The 10,199-nt window shown below is 48.3% G+C and overlaps 2 protein-coding genes across 2 annotated transcripts in view; one reads left to right on the forward strand and one right to left on the reverse strand.

Annotated features, from left to right (window-relative positions):
• Positions 1-4,131, reverse strand: part of DPRX (divergent-paired related homeobox) — a 19,723-nt gene extending 15,592 nt beyond the window's left edge. Inside the window, exon 1 of the mRNA XM_082710146.1 lies at positions 3,415-4,131. The gene's annotated coding sequence lies outside the window, so the exon portion shown is untranslated. The remainder of the gene's footprint in view (positions 1-3,414) is intronic.
• Positions 4,132-4,143: 12 nt separating this feature from the next.
• Positions 4,144-9,037, forward strand: LOC309853926 (cationic amino acid transporter 3-like; the record flags this gene model as incomplete). Its single annotated transcript, XM_082712528.1, has 11 exons — positions 4,144-4,670; positions 5,106-5,264; positions 6,256-6,433; positions 6,637-6,749; positions 6,909-7,131; positions 7,279-7,418; positions 7,518-7,620; positions 7,811-8,013; positions 8,189-8,349; positions 8,640-8,748; positions 8,916-9,037. Exons 1-11 carry the CDS (start codon positions 4,226-4,228, stop codon positions 9,035-9,037), a joined length of 1,956 nt encoding a protein of 651 aa, XP_082568654.1. The 5' UTR covers positions 4,144-4,225.
• Positions 9,038-10,199: the final 1,162 nt, after the last annotated feature.

A 10,199-nucleotide genomic window follows, 5' to 3' on the forward strand; every position in this document is an offset into this window, starting at 1 on the left:
CAAGATTTGGTGCATCAAGAGTCAATTGATGTATATATGGTGAAGACAAGAACTATTCATAAAGAAATAACAAAAGTCCCCCCAGCAATCCCAAGTCTGTTCCTGCATCCTTCTGCAAGTCCATTCAAGAAAGCCTATCTATGGTGATTCCTATTCTGATCGAAGACAATGTAGCTCATAGGTGAGATTGCAAATCAACAGTAGCACTTAGGAGTTCAAAACACCAGGGCTAAAACAAAAAGAAATAACATAAATTTTTTTTTTTTCCTAAAAAGCCAGGGATAGGGTGTTATGTATTGTGGAACTGGAACCAAACATGAGGTCTGATAGTTCCCAGGCTGGCCTGCAGGGATCCTGTGGCTCTGAAACAGATAGCAGTATCCGCAGAAATGGAGGCAGGAAAGGCATGTGTGGAGGGAGGTGGTGTCTGGGGTGGGAGGTATAGATTTGCCTTGGTCTTGGTCATACTCATACTGACCTTGACTCACCATCCAAGTATTTACTGCTGTTCTTCCTGCAACAGCTTTAATGCCTCTCTTTTCTCTGGATGGAGTCCATCGCCTAGTAGACTAGGACTGGAGAATGTGGAGAGCATGGGCTGCACCTGGAGAGTTTTCCTTATTTTTTAGGAGGCAGCTGCCGCCAGGCAGCAACATTTGGTGCACATCTCCTCATCCCAGATGAAATGAAGAGGACCCCTCCACACTTGCCCCTAGCTAGGTTTTCCCAGAAGAAGTAAAGGAGATGGGAAGTAGAAGTGAAGAGATTGGAAGAAAGAGGAAAGATCAAGAACTCTGTAGGAGGATGGAAAGAAAGAAAAATGGATCCATCCCAGAGGCTCTTCAGTGGGTTTCAGTAAAGGCCCTGGAGTGTGGTCAGCATGATCCAGCTTACAGAACTCTGAATGTGATCTGGAGTCAGGGGTCCTCAGGGATTATCCTAAAGGGTTTGGGGGCCTTGGAGACTCAGGAAATCTGTGGGATGGGGTCAAGCTTGCATTGATAGAGCCCCTAGTGTGGACAGGTTCTGTACTCAAGGAAGCATCTTGGTTGCTGGAAAACACCTTGATTGAACAGAGTTCATGGGAGCATGGAACACATTGACCACTGAGCCTGTATATCATGACTTTCAGAGTCTTGTCTGGGTCTCCTAATAACAAATATATTTTTCAACATGATCCAATATACAAACTTGGACAGTTGTGCTTTGATGTTTCTAATCTATTCTGCCTATGTTTCCCAAAATCTGAATCATAATCAATACACTAATTTCATGATCCACTAATTTGTTATGGTGAGCTGTTTGAAAAAAACACTGTGGGAAGGGGGAAGGATGGTCTTCCCAGTGAGCGGTGCTGGGACAACTGAATATCCACGTGAGGAAAAAAAAGTACTGGACCTCTACCTCACCCTACGCACAAAATTAATTCTAGTTGGTTGTAGGACTTAAATGTGAAAGGCAGGACACGAAAGCTTACAGAAGAACTTCCTGACTTCAGGACTAGGCAAACATCTCTTAAACAGAAGGCAAAAATATTAACCATAAAGGAAAAAGGCTGAAACATTTTCTTATATTAAAATTAAGGATCTGTGTTAATCAAGACTATTTAAGACATTCCCCATAGCGTCATGGTAGACACAGATGAATCTTCATACATCCTTTAAGAATCAGATCTGCAGAATGAAACCCCCCCTTGCCACACATTAGGGCATAACCAACTGACCTTGACCCTGTATTTCCCCATACACAAAAATCCAGTATGAATGACTTACAAACCTAAAGTCAGAAGGCAGAACAGTATGTTTTTAGAAGACAATGTACAAGCACATTTTGATGATTTAGGAATAAGCGAAGACTTACTGAAAAGGAAAATTATTGTTTGATTCTCCTCTATGAAGCACCTAGACGTCAACCTCACACAGACAGAAACTTGAATAAGCTGAATGGTGACTGCCATGAGCTGGGGGAGGGGGATGAGCTAATTGTTTAATGGGGACAGAGTTTCAGTTCTGCAAGAGGAAGCTTTCTGGAGACGGACGCTGGTGACAGTCGTACAAAATATGACCGTACCATACACTTACACGAGTGAACCATACACTTAAAAACGGCTCAGAAGACAAATTTTAAGTTATGTGTATTTGACCACAATTGAAAAAAAGGTCTTTAAAAAAACTCTGTGGAACCACGAGTGTCCCTGTCAGACAGCATTGCTGCGGAGGCACCCTGCCCTACCCATCCCCACCCCACCTACCAGGCAATCCGAGTTGTCTTTCCTGCCTGTGGGCTCCCAGCTCCAGGTGTTAGAGCCCGACCCGCTCCAGCCCAGCTCGGCAGAACTCTGCTCTGCTGACAGACCCCATGCTCCAGGGTCTGCTCCCACCACCTGGTAAGCTGGTGGCCCTTCTTCCCTAAGGGATCCAGGTGCAGATACTCCTAAAGAGACCTGCAACCCAAGTGTGGGGTTGCTTGGCCAGGCTCCGGGTGGAGGGTGGTAGGACCTGTTTTCCACATGGAAGGAGGAGCGTGGTGCTGTGTGTGCGTCCCTGGGTGGGAAAGACTGGACAGGTGTATGGAAGCTCTTAGACTCGCTTTCTTTGACTTGTGTTCAAACAGTATTAGAGATTAAACCTTACAAGGGGGTTGTGATTTTAGCCTCACGTCTGGTCATTCGTTTGGTACGCACAACAGCGCAATGAGGCTGCCTCCATTATTAGCTTCGGCAGCATTTCATTTATTTATTTATAGATTCTATTTATTTGTTTGAGAGCGAGAGCTCAAGCAGGTGGAGGGGCAGAGGGAGAGGGAGAAGCCTACTCCTTGCTGAGCACGGAGCCCAATGCGGGACTCGATTCCAGGACCCTGAGATCATGACCTGAGCCAAAGGCAGATGCTAAACCAACTGAGCCACCCAGGTGTCCTATCAGCAGCATTTTTTAAAAAAATGGTGGTAAAATACACATAAAATTTATTGCCTTAAACCGTTTCTTAAATGTACATTGTGCAACCCATCTCCAGGACTCTTCATCAAGGGGGGAAAAACTCTGTATCCATCAAACAATGCTTACCATCGCTCCCTTGAACCCAAGGCAACCACCGTACTTTTTTTTTTTTTTTTTAAGATTTTATTTATTTATTTGTCAGAGAGATAGCGAGTGAGAGCAAGCACAGGCAGACAGAGTGGCAGGCAGAGTCAGAGGGAGAAGCAGGCTCCCTGCGGAGCAAGGAGCCCGATGTGGGACTCGATCCCATGATGCTGGGATGATGACCTGAGCTGAAGGCAGCTGCTTAACCAACTGAGCCACCCAGGCATCCCGCAACCACTGTTCTACTTTCTTTTGGATAGATACACCCTGAAGTGGAATTGCTGGGTCATACGGTTGTTCCATTTTAATTGTTTGAAGAGCTGCATCTTACCCACAGCAGCTGGACCCTCTTACGTGCTTGGTAACGGTGCATGATTCATTGGCAGCATTAGGGAAGGAAGAAGTACTGCTCTTCACCAACACGCTGATCTTGTCCTTTGAATTATCATCGGCAGAAGCCCTTGACAATACTGGTGTTGGCTGGCTCAGTCTCGCCCTGCAGAGCAGTGAGGAGACCTTCCCTTGCCCCAAAGGAGCAGATGGCAGGTCTGTCTCTTCTGCCTTGGAAGGAAGGTCAGTCCTCCCTACCTCCAGGCAACTGGGAGGTCACTCAGGTTTCCTGCTCTCCCTCAGCCAGGCTAGTCTCTCCCTCCCTGCAAATTCCGTCTCATTCTGCCCCAGCTCAAAATTCCAGTTGCATTTTGCTCTGCAGGCGAAGGAGGCAAAGTTATCAGGATCCTTGGTGCAGAAATGCCTGGGGTGTGAGCGCTCTGCCCAGTTCCTCAAAGCAAGCATTGCTTCACACATAACAAGGGAGGCAGGGAGTAATGGCCATCATGATGACTTTCCCCTGTTTTACGGAGGGGAGGGCCAAGAGTGGCAGGTGGCTCGTGGGAGATCGAGATGGCTGATACGAGAACCTGGATGGTCTGGCTTTGGAGGTCAGGGCTCTTGTCTCCTCAGCTAATGGGGATAAACGTAAACGTCCTACAAGGTTTTGCTTGCTTCTTTTCAAGTAACCCTCCCGGAAACTTTGCAACATACTCAAAGTCTGTCTTACCACCCTCGCTCTGTGGGATGGGTCTTCTGTCCGAGGACTCTCAGGGCCCCGGGGGATAGACTCCCAGGGCCCCGGGGGATGGATGTTCTTGATGGTGGTCTCTCATTTTCTTTGCAGATATTGGCCTCCTCTTCCTCTCCTCCACTCCACGAGGATGCTGCATCACCACATTTGTCAGTTTGGCCGGAAGCTGGTGTGCAGGCGGCCCCTGGGGCCGAGGGAGGGGGTTGAGAGTGGCTTGGCCCGGTGCCTGAGCACCCTCCATCTGGTGGCCTTGGGCGTGGGCAGCACCCTGGGAGCGGGCGTGTATATCCTGGCCCGCGAAGTGGCCAAGTACAAAGCTGGGCCGGCCATCACCATCTGCTTCCTCGTGGCTGCCCTGTCTTCCGTGCTGTCCGGGCTCTGCTATGCAGAGTTTGGGACCCGTGTGCCAGGCTCCGGTTCTGTCTATCTCTACAGCTATGTCACAGTTGGACAGTTGTGTGCTTTCATCACTGGTTGGAACCTCATACTCTCCTATGTCATTGGTGAGGTGGCAGGGGAAGGTTGGGGGAGCTGGGCCATAGTACAGGAAACCCCCAAACTTCATTCTACTGAACTCTGTCCTGCTTTCCTAGAATGACAGGACTGACCAGGAAGGAATAGGGACTGTAGGACACGGGGAGGCGGAGCTCTGGTGGGAGACAGGGAGACAAGTTTGGGAAGGCTCATCCCCCATGACCCCCAGCTTCCCCCGTTTTCTTGCATGAGATAACCTCGATCTCTTTCTGACTGTATTAAATAGTTGACCTATTTCATGAATCTTCTATGTCTGCTCTCCCCACCGCATGAAAGGAAACTCTTAGAGGTTAGGCATTTTGTCTGGTTTCCGTCCCTCTTCGCCCCCCAAAAAGAGCTCTTGTGGTGCATAGTAGGAACTCAGTTTTGTTTGTCAGTGAACCTTCCTCCTCCTCCCCCCACAGGTGCTGCCAGTGTGGCCAGGGCCTGGAGCTCCGCCTTCGACGACTTGATTGGGAATCAGGTCTCTCAGCTCCTGAAGGGAGGTTTCTCTCTGCAGGTGCCCCATGTGCTGGCCACATACCTGGACTTCTTGGCACTGGGTCTGGTGCTGCTGCTTACTGGTGAGGCTGGCGTCCTCTAGGATGGGAAGAACAGGGCGCAGAGGGGGAGTTGGTTTGGACTGGTGGGCAGCGCTGGAAGGGAGGGTCTGTGATGAGAGACAGGAAGACAAGTCTTAGAACACTGCTTCTGTCCCTGGACGTTATTGACATTCTGGGCTGGATCAGTGTCTTTGGTGTGGAGGGCTGTCCTGGGCATTACATGTGTGGGGTGTGTGTGTGTGTGTGTGTGTGTGTGTGTGAGAATCATTGTTGGATGTTGGCCTCTACTTCCCAGATGCCATTGGCACCCCCCCACCCAAACTGTGACAGTCAGAATGTCTCCAGGTATCACCAAATGTCCCTTAGAGAACAAAGTCACCCCCAGTCGAGAATCATTCACTTAGACTGACAAGTTTCTTCCTTGGGACTGAGACCAAAGGTTTTTTTAATTTTTTTTTTAAAGATTTTATTTATTTATTTGACACAGAGAGAGATCATAAGCGGGCAGAGAGGCAGGCAGAGAGAGAGGAGGAAGCAGGCTCCCCGCTGAGCAGAGAGCTCGATGCGGGGCTCGATCCTAGGACCTGAGATCATGACCCGAGCTGAAGGCAGAGGCTTTAACCCACGGAGCCACCCAGGCGCCCCACCAAAGGTTTTTTTTTAAATAGAGGTGAAATTCACATAACATCCAATTAACCACTTCATTTTACTATTCCCAGCTTTATGGAGATTTAATTGACATATAACATTGTGCAAGTTCAAGATGAAAGACATGATGATTTGGCCCATGTGTATATATCACAAGCTGATGACCATAAGAAGAAATTAACCATCTCAGAGGGCCCAGTGTCATGCACCTTCCATGTCCTTCCAGACCCCAAAAGCACCAGTATCCCCAGAAGGAACCCTCATACCATCCCCTGTCCCCGCCAGCCCCTGGCGGCCACCGGTTTGCTCTCTGTATATATGGGTTTAGTTATTTTGGATATTTGATATTCCATTTTCCCCACAGGACTTCTGGCCCTGGGAGCTAGTGAGTCGGCCCTGGTTACCAAGGTGTTCACGGGCGTGAACCTTTTAGTTCTTAGTTTTGTCATCTTCTCTGGCTTCATGAAGGGAGATCTGCACCATTGGCAGCTCACCGAAGAGGATTACAAACTGGCCATGTCAGCATCCAATGACACTTCTAGGTTAGGAGGGTACTCCTGGCCATGGTAGAGTGTGTGGGGGTGTACAACTGGGGAACAGTGGGGAATAAAGAGGGAATATGGTGGGCTGGATCCCCACGGGGAGCAAGGGGAATGAAACCCAGGACTTTTGGTATGGACGGAGCCATCAGTAGAGATGGCTGAACATAGGCCCCTGTGTCCTTCCTTGTTCCTTCTCACCACAGCTTGGGCCCTCTGGGCTCTGGAGGCTTTATGCCTTTTGGCTTTGAGGGGATTCTCCATGGAGCAGCGACATGTTTCTATGCATTTGTTGGTTTTGATTGCATCACCACTACTGGTAACATGGTCATTCTGCCCCATCAGGGGTTTGGGCACATTTGGGCTGCCCTTGGGCAGAGGATTGGTAGGAGGGTAGCCTGCTTCTGAAGGTGGAAGAGGGAAGAGGATTTGTGCCTTCACCCCAGAGTTTTCCTGAGTACGTCCACCTGTCCCACAGGGGAAGAAGCCCGTAATCCTCAGCGATCCATCCCCTTAAGCATCATAATCTGGCTCTTCATCTGTTTTTTGGCATATTTTGGTGTCTCGGCGGCACTCACCCTCATGATGCCCTACTACCAGATTCATCCCGGCAGCCCCTTGCCACAGGCGTTTCTCCATGTGGGATGGGCCCCTGCTAGATATGCCTTTGCTGCTGGAACCCTCTGTGCTCTTTCAACCAGGTCAGTGTCTGCCTCTCCCTGTCTGGGAGATTCTCAGGTATCCCAATCTCTTGGGATTGAGAGATGAGAGAGACATCTGACCCCATGCTGACTTGGGTCTGTTCTGCTCCTTCAAGAGCTCATGTATATTCCGGTTTTCTTCTCCAGCCTCCTGGGTACCATGTTCCCCATGCCTCGAGTGATCTACGCAATGGCAGACGATGGGCTCCTTTTCCGGGGACTCGCTCAGATTCATCCCCACACACACACTCCCATCATGGCCACCATAGCATCTGGAACTTTTGCAGGTGAGAAAACAAAACTCACACCTTTCATCAGTTTCCTTACCTTGCATATTTCCAGTGGTTCCTCATCCCCCTCCCCACCTTGTTTGTGCCTCATTCTAGCACTCATGGCATTCCTCTTCGAGCTCAGTGATCTTGTGGACCTCATGTCAATTGGGACCCTGCTTGCTTACTCTCTGGTGGTCTTTTCTGTTCTTGTCCTCAGGTGAGACTCCACTGCATCTTGGCTGCAGGTTCTTGGACTCATGGGGACTGGATGAGGAGCTAGTCCTCTTCTGCTTCATGCTGCCTCCTAAGCATACTACAGCACTCAGGGTAGGAAAAGGTGGATCAGGATGCCTGATATTGGACGAGCAGGGGCTGGTGTTCATAGTGCCTTAATACCTCTCATTCAGGTACCAGCCTGATGAGAATTTAAGTAAGAACAAGAAAACAGGGGTGGAAATAGTTGAGATAAAGCCTGCACCTCGAGCAGGTTCTTTGCAACCTGTACCTGAAGCAGGAACCATGCAGGCTCCGCCCAGTCTGCATAACCCAGACAAGACCACCCCAACTCTAAAATCTGGCCGCATTGTCTACGCATGCAGCTTACTGCTTGGTGAGCAGTGGGGTTTCTGTCTGTGGAGGGAGAGGGTGGGAGTGTGTCTTTGGCAGCTGAGGAGGAAGCTCAGAGAGTCGGTGGCCCTTCTAGATGGGGCAGTTTTGGGGTGGGGTGTCTTGACATATTTGGCTTCTGGAGTTGGACCTGTTGTCCTCCAACTTGACCCTTGCAGCTCTCCTGCTGATGATCCTGGACCTAATACTGGCCCAATGGCCCAGCCACCTGCTGTCTGGAGACCCGGTGTATACCACAGGTGCTGTGCTGCTGCTCATTATTGGGCTCACTTTCATCATCTGGAGACAGCCCCAGAACCCCACTCCTCTTCACTTCAAGGTAGGTGACCTTTTGTCCCCAGACTCTCCACCCTGAGTGCATGAACTCTGTATGCTTTGAAGTCTACCACTCTTGGCTGGGTCAGAGAAGAAAATGGTCAGTTGCTAAAACAAGAAACTATTGTTTCGCATTCAGTACTTGGCTACCTCCATTCACCAACACCCACTCCTTTGGGAGCACTCAGTGGGATAAGAGTAGGCACTGAAGGTGCAGCGTAGGACTGGGGTCTTTCTTCCCACCCAGGTGGGGTAGGGATCTCCCTTCAGACATCTGTGCCGTGTTGCCCACAGGTTCCTGCTTTGCCTATGCTCCCACTGCTGAGCTTCTTTATGAATGTTTACTTAATGATGAAGATGACCGCTGGGACCTGGGCCCGATTTGGCATCTGGATGGTGATGGGTAAGTGGCTTTCTGGGGGAAAAGAGGCTTCTCAAGGGCTACCACTCAACCCTCTTGCTACTGCCTTTCCCCAAAACTGTCTCAGAGGCCATGGTAGAATGCCTGTTGGGCACTTCTAAGTGGGCGGAGTGCCTACTTTTCCATGATTGGTCTCATTTCTCTACTAGGATTTGCCATATACTTTGGTTACGGGATCCGACACAGCTTGGAGAAGGACAGTGATCAACAGCCACCTGCCTCAAGCTCCCAAACTCTTGGCAAAAACATCCCTAGTGCTGAATTAGCTTAACCACAGGAAATAGATGCTATGTGGAATTCCTCTGTACACTGGAGGTATCTTCTGTTTCAAGGGAGACTTTGAGCCTCTATGGAGTGAGCCTCTGTGTGTTTAGAGCACTGTATTTTTTGCCAGTGGACAAAAATACCCTTAATCTTGTTTAAAATTTAAGTAAACCTTTGAAAGCATAAAATAAAAAAAAATTGCATACTTCATAAATGTGCAGTGGGATGAATTTTCACAAGGTACCAACAATGTAACCAGCAACTAGAGGAAAGGTAAAATATTACCTGCACGTAAGAAGTGCCTTCTTGTGCCTATTTCCAGCGAAAACAGAGATTGCCACATGGGAAGAAAATGCAGGTTTCTCCTCTGTATTGTGTCAAGAATTGTACTTAATTTTTTATTTTTTAAATTTAGTTAAAAAAATACTCTCTGTGAAGTGTGCAAACCTGGTGATTCACAGACCTGTACCCCTGGGGATAAAAATATATGTTTATAAAAAATAAAAAATTAAAAAAAAAATACTCTCTATCCCCAGCACAGGGCTCAGACTCATGACTCTGCAATCACAATTTGTGTGCTCTACCAACTGAGCCAGCCAGGTGCCCCTGAAGAATTGTACATTAAGTTTTAGGGCCCCCGGGTGCCTGGGTGGCTCAGTCATTAAGTGTCTGCCTTTGGCTCAAGTCATGATCGCAGGGTCCTGGAATCGAGCCGTGTCAGGCTCCCTGCTCCATGGGAAGCCTGTTCTCCCTCTCTCACTCCCCCTGCTTGTGTTACCTCTCTCGCTGTGTCTCTGTTAAACAAACAAACAAACAAACAAATAAATAAATAAATTGAAAAAAAATTAGGGCCCTAACAGACTGGAAGCAAAAGGAAGAGACACATCTTGCAAGTGCTAACAGGAAGCTGGCATAGCTATGTTAGTGTCAGACAAAGTAGACTAAAAAAGAGCATAATATCACATGAAGTGGATCATTTCAAAATGCCCAAGAGAACTGGTTGTTTTTATTTTCCTACCAGCTTTATTGAGATATGACTGACTTATAACCTCATGTAAGTGATCATCTTTCTTTCTTTCTTTTTTTTTTTTTTTAAAAGATTTTATTTATTTATTTGACAGAGAGAGAGATCACAAGTAGGCAGAGGCAGGTAGAGATGAGCAGAGAGC

The sequence above is a fragment of the Mustela nivalis genome (assembly GCF_964662115.1).
Source record: "Mustela nivalis genome assembly, chromosome: 18".
NCBI classification, from domain to species: domain Eukaryota; kingdom Metazoa; phylum Chordata; class Mammalia; order Carnivora; family Mustelidae; genus Mustela; species Mustela nivalis.